General features: G+C 50.3%; 1 protein-coding gene across 1 annotated transcript in view; it reads left to right on the top strand.

Annotated features, from left to right (window-relative positions):
* The window catches only part of lrrc56 (leucine rich repeat containing 56), a 13,782-nt gene extending 8,650 nt beyond the window's left edge, over positions 1-5,132 (top strand). The window contains exons 7-14 of the mRNA XM_035396508.1: positions 1-126; positions 732-881; positions 1,035-1,187; positions 1,388-1,452; positions 2,363-2,505; positions 3,058-3,269; positions 3,721-4,018; positions 4,632-5,132. The exon at positions 1-126 is cut by the window's left edge and continues 34 nt beyond it. Coding sequence (XP_035252399.1) covers positions 1-126; positions 732-881; positions 1,035-1,187; positions 1,388-1,452; positions 2,363-2,505; positions 3,058-3,269; positions 3,721-4,018; positions 4,632-4,821 — 1,337 coding nt within the window. The 3' untranslated portion in view covers positions 4,822-5,132. The remainder of the gene's footprint in view (positions 127-731; positions 882-1,034; positions 1,188-1,387; positions 1,453-2,362; positions 2,506-3,057; positions 3,270-3,720; positions 4,019-4,631) is intronic.
* The last annotated feature ends 1,637 nt before the right edge of the window (positions 5,133-6,769 follow it).

Below are 6,769 nucleotides of genomic sequence, written 5' to 3'. Positions count from 1 at the left end.
AGCTGATCCCACAGCTGCGTTACCTGGACAACGTGCCGGCAGGGGACACGGAACCCTGCTGTGACAGTGCCACCGCGGAGGACTGGGTCCGGCTGAGGGAGTCTCTTAAGGACAGCGCCCCCGCAGGTAGGGAGGGGGAAGACACCGGGGTATAATCACTGTTAAGTTTATATACTGGGGTAAGATTATTCTTTAAATGCTTTCCTGTGGGACAGGGGTTCACACCATCTTAATTCTCGGAGGGCAGGTGAGCTGATTTTTATTCCAAAGTTTTTTTAATTTTTAAAAATTCTTTCCACTCCTTTATCTCCCCCAATTTGGAACGGCCAGTCATGCGAGGAGTGTGTGAGGAGTGTGTGATCAGTGTGTGGGGAGTGTGAGGAGTGTGTGATCAGTGTGTGAGGAGTGTGTGATCAGTGTGTGGGGAGTGTGAGGAGTGTGTGATCAGTGTGTGAGGAGTGTGGGGAGTGTGTGATCAGTGTGTGAGGAGTGTGAGGAGTGTGTGATCAGTGTGTGAGGAGTGTGGGGAGTGTGTGATCAGTGTGTGAGGAGTGTGTGATCAGTGTGTGGGGAGTGTGTGCTGTCCCCCAGCACACGCGATCAGCCCCTCCCTTCCTGTTCACACACAAGATGCTTTGCTGTGCGTGCTGGATCAGCCACATTTATAATCATGTGTAAGAAAAATTTAGTTATGGTTATTGATGAAAAGAGATATCCTTCCTTTATTTCAGAAGAGGAGGAGCCAGCCAGTGTGCTTGCCCCCCTCAGGCCAGGCTCTGCCCCCACCAGGCCTGGCTCCGCCCAGCGGCCTGTGACCGCTCTCCCCGCCCTCCTCTCCCTCAGTCGACCCTCCAGCGCCAGGCCTGGCTCCTCCCCCTCCTCCCGGCCTGGCTCCTCCCCCTTCGCCCGGCCCGGCTCCTCCCCCTCCTCCCGGCCTGGCTCCTCCCCCTTCGCCCGGCCCGGCTCCTCCCCGTCCTCCCGACCTGGCTCCTCCCCCTCCTCCCGGCCTGGCTCCTCCCCCTCCTCCCGGCCTGGCTCCTCCCCCTTCGCCCGACCCGGCTCCTCCCCGTCCTCCCGACCTGGCTCCTCCCCCTCCTCCCGGCCTGGCTCCTCCCCCTCCTCCCGGCCCGGCTCGGCCAGCTCGAGCCCAGCCCTGCTGGACCAGGACGCCAGCGGACTGACCCACGGTGAGCGCAGGGGATGCTGGGATAGCCTACTCCTCCAGGGCTGAGATACACCCAGGTGTACTAGGGAGGGACTACATTTTCTTAGGCACTTACACTAGTGCTAATCAGATAACAGGATCTGTTTTAATTTAATTATATTTACCATTACATAACACACTAGTGCTAATCAGGTGATGGGGGTGTATGATGTGTCTACGCAGGTGTGGGGGGGGTGATCTGTGGGAATCCGGTTCAGGTTCTGAGAGCCCACAGGCAGAAGATGGGGGTAAGTGTCTGTAATTACCCCCCCCCCCCCCGCTGCTGTACTGTTCTGTTTCTATCCATCTCTCCCCTCACTGTCTTTTGTTTTTTTTTTAATTACCTCCCTTTCTCTCCTCCTTCTCTTTCTCTTTCTCTCTTCCCTTCATCTCTCACTCCTATTTGCTCCCTCCCTCTCCCTCTCTGTTGCTCGCCCACTTGCCAATTTCTCTCTCCCTCTCCTATCCCCCCCTTCTGATAAGGCCCGTACCCCTCTCACCCACACTCCCCCTCTTTCACATGCTAATTCAAATATGCCTTATTTACAAGACAAGAGAAACTGTTACACTGCAGAAACCACACTGCACAACGAATAGCCCTTCATCCACCACATACAGTGCAGTCCCTAAGTATTTGGACGGTGACATTATTTTTCTTATTTTGGCTCTGTGAACATGAGATTAAAATGCAGACCTTCGGCTTTAGTTTGATGGTATTTAATATTGGGAGAATCATGCAGGTACCCTGGCCAGCTTGGCAGATTGGTTTTCTCAAGCCAGAGGTTTGTACAAGTCTGCATGGATTAGGGACCTTTTTAAATTTTTTAGGGTGTGGTGTTTCGTGTGTAGTACATACAGGTGTGTGATAGGCGGTTGGCCTGGGTGGCGGTCTCTCCGAGTAGGGCTGGCTGGTCTTCAGGTCCTGTTCTGCCAGCAGTGTGGGCCAGCCCTGGGGGAGGGGGAGGAGGCCTGTTTAAGGACTGCTCATATTATTCATATGCAGGACAGGTTTACCTGAGTCCAGGTGAAACACATTTGTGTTTTCCTCCCTGTGTATGTCTACCTCCCTCTCACTCTCACCCTCTCTCCTCCCTCTCTTCTCCCATATGTTCTCTTCTCACATCCTCTTTCCTCCCTCACTCCCTCCTTCTCCTCCAGATCCCGGCTCCCATGTCCCACCCTCCCTCCTTAACCCCGCCCACACACACCCCAGAACACACCTTTGATCTGGAGGAGACTGATGGAAAAGACCGGAGAGACGTGTTCTCTGAGCTCAGAGCCTGGAGGAAAGAGCACAGCAGGTACTGAACTTTACACACTGATCAGCCAGTACTGAACTTTACACACTGATCAGCCAGTGCTGACCTTTACACACTCATCAGCCAGTACTGATTTTTACACACTCATCAGCCAGTACCAAACTTTACACACGGATCAGCCAGTACTGAACTTTACACACTGATCAGCCAGTGCCAAACTTTACACACTGATGAGCCAGTACTGAACTTTACACACTGATGAGCCAGTACCAAACTTTACACACTGATCAGCCAGTACCGAACTTTACACACTGATCAGCCAGTACCGAACTTTACACACTGATTAGCCAGTACCGAAATTTACACACTGATCAGCCGGTACCGAACTCTAACACTGGTCAGCCAGTACCAAACTTTACACACTGATCAGCCGGTACAGAACTTTACACACTGATCAGCCAGTACTGAACTTTACACACTGGTCAGCCAGTACCAAACTTTACACACTGATCAGTCAGTACCAAACTTTACACACTGATCGGTCAGTACTCACCTTTACGGAAATCTCTCTCTCTCTCTCTGTCTGTCTGTAAGACGACTGCAGGCCATAGAGCAGGAACGGAAGCCGCAGGTGATGAAAATCTCTCACAGTGATGAAGATGAGGGGGGAGAGGAAGATGGCATGGGCCATAGCCTCAGCTTCACCAGTGATGAGGAGGAGGAAGAGGAAGAAGGAGTAAGAGCGGTCTGTGGTCGTCTTATAAACACAACCTCGCCTGACTCCTCCTTCAACTCTCCACCACCTGGTGAGCTGTCCCACCTGCTCCCACAGAGACATACGCACGCACGCTCGCTCGCTCGCTCACACACACACACACACACACACACACACAGACACACAGACACACAGACACACTGACACACTGACACACTGAAATTCAGCTCAAATTTCAGCTGTAATACCTACTACCTAACAAGTACAGCAGTATTTTGTTGGATGGAGATACTGAACGTATTCCAGGCACTGGTTATAGAATAGATATGAAATCAGTGAACTACAGCCAGGCTCCCCCGGGCAGGCTAGCAGGCCTTCAGGCCTGGTACACACTGGTACTGGTAGGTTTGGTTAGTGCGCATTACTGGAATGAATTCTGGTTTTTGAGGCGTGTTCCTGGGCGGTTCTTTGTATTGTTCTGGATGCGCAGATTTCTGCAGCAGGACACCGCTCCTGCTGACCTTCTGCTTCTGTCCCCTCAGACCTCCTGTGTGAGAGAGAGGCAGCGTCTCCCGAAGTCTCCCGACTGTCTCTGTTCCCGGACCCCCCGCTGAGCCCATCTCCCCCCCCGGCCGCCGCGGCCCCCCCCGGGGGGCAGAGCAGAGCAGCGGGGGTGCGGGCGCGAAGGGTTCGAGTGAAGGCTGCTGGGGGGGCTGACTGTGGAGCCCCCGCTGCGGAGGAGAGGAGGGAGGAGGGGATCCCCAAGATCCACCGAGCGCTGGGGACCCCCAGGGGTGCCTCTCTCAGGCCACTGTCCAGCCCTGCGCTCCACAGTCCAAGGTCTGCCCCCCAAAAACACTCTCCCTCTTTTGCTTCAGACAGTGGTGCCCAAACTGTGGTTCATGATAAGGCAGTGAGATGGGTCTGGGTCTGGGTCTGGGTCTGGGTCTGGGTCAGGTTCTGGTTCTGGGTATGGGTATGGGTCTGGGTCCGGGTACGGGTCCGGGTCCGGTTCAGGGTCAGGGTCAGGGTCAGGATCAGGGTCTGGGTCTGGGTCTGGTTTAGGGGTTATTATGGGGAAAAACCTTTTTACACGCTGAACATTTTCCAGGGACATTCTGCACCCAAGCAGAACCCAAACACAGCATTTGGACCAGCGCTTTTTTAAACATTCAGTTCCACATTTGAACATGAACTAGGTTTCCTTTTTAAAAGGGGTGGGCAACAGAAAAGGAATTCACTCTTGTGGATATATAATATAGTCGGAATGTTCTGGAACTAGCAGCAGTGTCATATATTGAACGTATAGTCATATAGCACGTGCTGCATGTGACATTCTGCTGTATGGTCTGTAAAGGCTCGTCCAATCAGATCTGACCTCGGCTCTGAGGCTCAGTTCCAGGGTGAGAGGGGGCGGAGCTCAGTTCATTCTAAAGCTTGTTTTGGGTTTCAGCGCCGAGGCGGGGGGAAGCCACGAGCAGCCAATCAGCAGGCATCCGCCCGTCATCCAATCATCAGCCGCGAGGCCCCCACTGCAGACACGCCCACTTACAGCCCGGGCCGTCCTCCAGAGGCTGCCCAATCGCCTGGAGCTCCCGCCCAGGCCAGGCCCCGCCCACTACGGAGGAGGCCCCTCCCACTAGCAAGGACTGGTGTGTGTGTGTGTGTGTGTGTGTGCGCGTATGTGTGCATGTGAGTATGTGTGTATGCATGTGAGAGTGAGTGTGTGTATGAGTGTGCGTTGGTGTTGGTGTAATGGCGCTATTTTTTGCCATTTTGTTAACCAACCTCACAATCAGCTTCCTCACTCACTAGCATCTGTTCTTTAGAAATGCAGGTATGAGCCCAGCTGCATCTCACTCTCACTCACACACACACTCACACTCACACACACACACACACACACACTCACACTCACATTCACACACACACACACACATACACACATTTACACACACACACATACACACACTCACACACACACATACACACACACTCACATACACACACACACACACACACACATGCACAGACACACACACACACACACATGCACAGACACACACACTCACACTCAAACACACACACACACACACACACTCACACTCACACACACACACACACACACACTCACACACTCACACACACTCACACACACATCTCTGAGGATGCTGTACAGTTTCAGGTGGTACCTGGTACCTTTTTCTATGAGGCCCCAAAAGATGCACCAAATAAACATTTTTGTAAAAATAATGAAGAAAATATTTTTACAACAGGAAAGTGCTAATTTGTTCTAATCAATAATGTTATCATTCTTAAGATGCAATAACTGGAATGACATATGAATGTATGTGGAGCTAATTTTCTATTTTTGAAAAGGAATTAAATGCATTGAGATAAATTTCTCAACAAGCAGTGCTTTTCATCTTTTTCATGTTTGTACCATTGGGAGACAGTTTCATCCAGTCTTTAGATAAGTGTTCTGGTGTATACAGGGCTCTACAGTCAGGCTACCTCGCTGTAAATCACCGAGCAATAGGTCTGGACGGTCCAGCTCATTTCTCTCATTGTGGTCATAAGTCCACCCTTATGACTCAAGGTTGCAGGGAGTCTATTCTATGGGCATGGGTAAATTATGCTGTCTTTGCTGTTGTTAGATATTCTTGATATAACAGACACAATCAGAGCTGGGTCAAATAATTAATTTAAATATTTGAACCCTTCAGACACCAATAAAATTCCTGCAGGTCACTGATCATTTTAATAGACACATTTATTTTCACCACAGGATACAATCAGGATACAATCTGGGAAGAATGAAATGAGCTGCAGAAGTGTTTTCATGTGTATTTGATCCAGGTCTGACTGATTTGTTTACGCTTATTTGGAAAAGATAAATCAGCCAAAAAAACATAACAGTTTTAGGTAAAAGAGCTGACAATTAATTAATTTAATTTCCTTATAACGGCAAGAACTAAAGTAAGTTAATCATATTTTAAGAACGTCACATTGAGTGCTGTGTCACAATATCAGTACAGAAAGTGTAACAGCAGTACAAATCAGGCCACTAGAGGGCAGCCTCTACAAGTTACTGCATTTACTCATTGGAAAGCAACAGTTAAAGAGATAGTTCACTTTCTGGGGTTTTTACATTATTTCAGTTTAAACGTATGTTTTCAGATGGCCCAGACAGTTTGTGTGTGCAGTGAAGGATCTTTTAGGATTTCTGAAGTGCCTGCAGAGCTGCGGGTGAGACCGTAGCGATGGTAACGGCTCAATCAGGGGATCTCGGTCTAATGCACGAAAACACGCTGAACTCCCAGGCAGCTGCTGCACTGCCTGAACCGTCCCTTTAAGAGGCACATGAATCAGAAGAGAGAGCTGCAGGTAACACGGGCTCTCTGTGACAGTGTGGTTCTTACTATATTACATTCACATCAGATCCTCACACAGCACCAAATATTTCAGCATTTTATTTGCTGTATAAAATAAAATATCTAAATATTTGCGGAATTTTCAAGCATCTCCGCTGAGCCAAATGATCCCGCTGGTGACTGGATTGGAGTGACTGGGACTAATTTGTGCTCACTG

The sequence above is a fragment of the Anguilla anguilla genome, chromosome 16 (genome assembly GCF_013347855.1).
Source record: "Anguilla anguilla isolate fAngAng1 chromosome 16, fAngAng1.pri, whole genome shotgun sequence".
Classification (NCBI taxonomy): Eukaryota; Metazoa; Chordata; class Actinopteri; order Anguilliformes; family Anguillidae; genus Anguilla; species Anguilla anguilla.
Note: the sequence above shows the minus strand (reverse complement) of the source record. Positions and strands in the feature narration are given on the sequence as shown.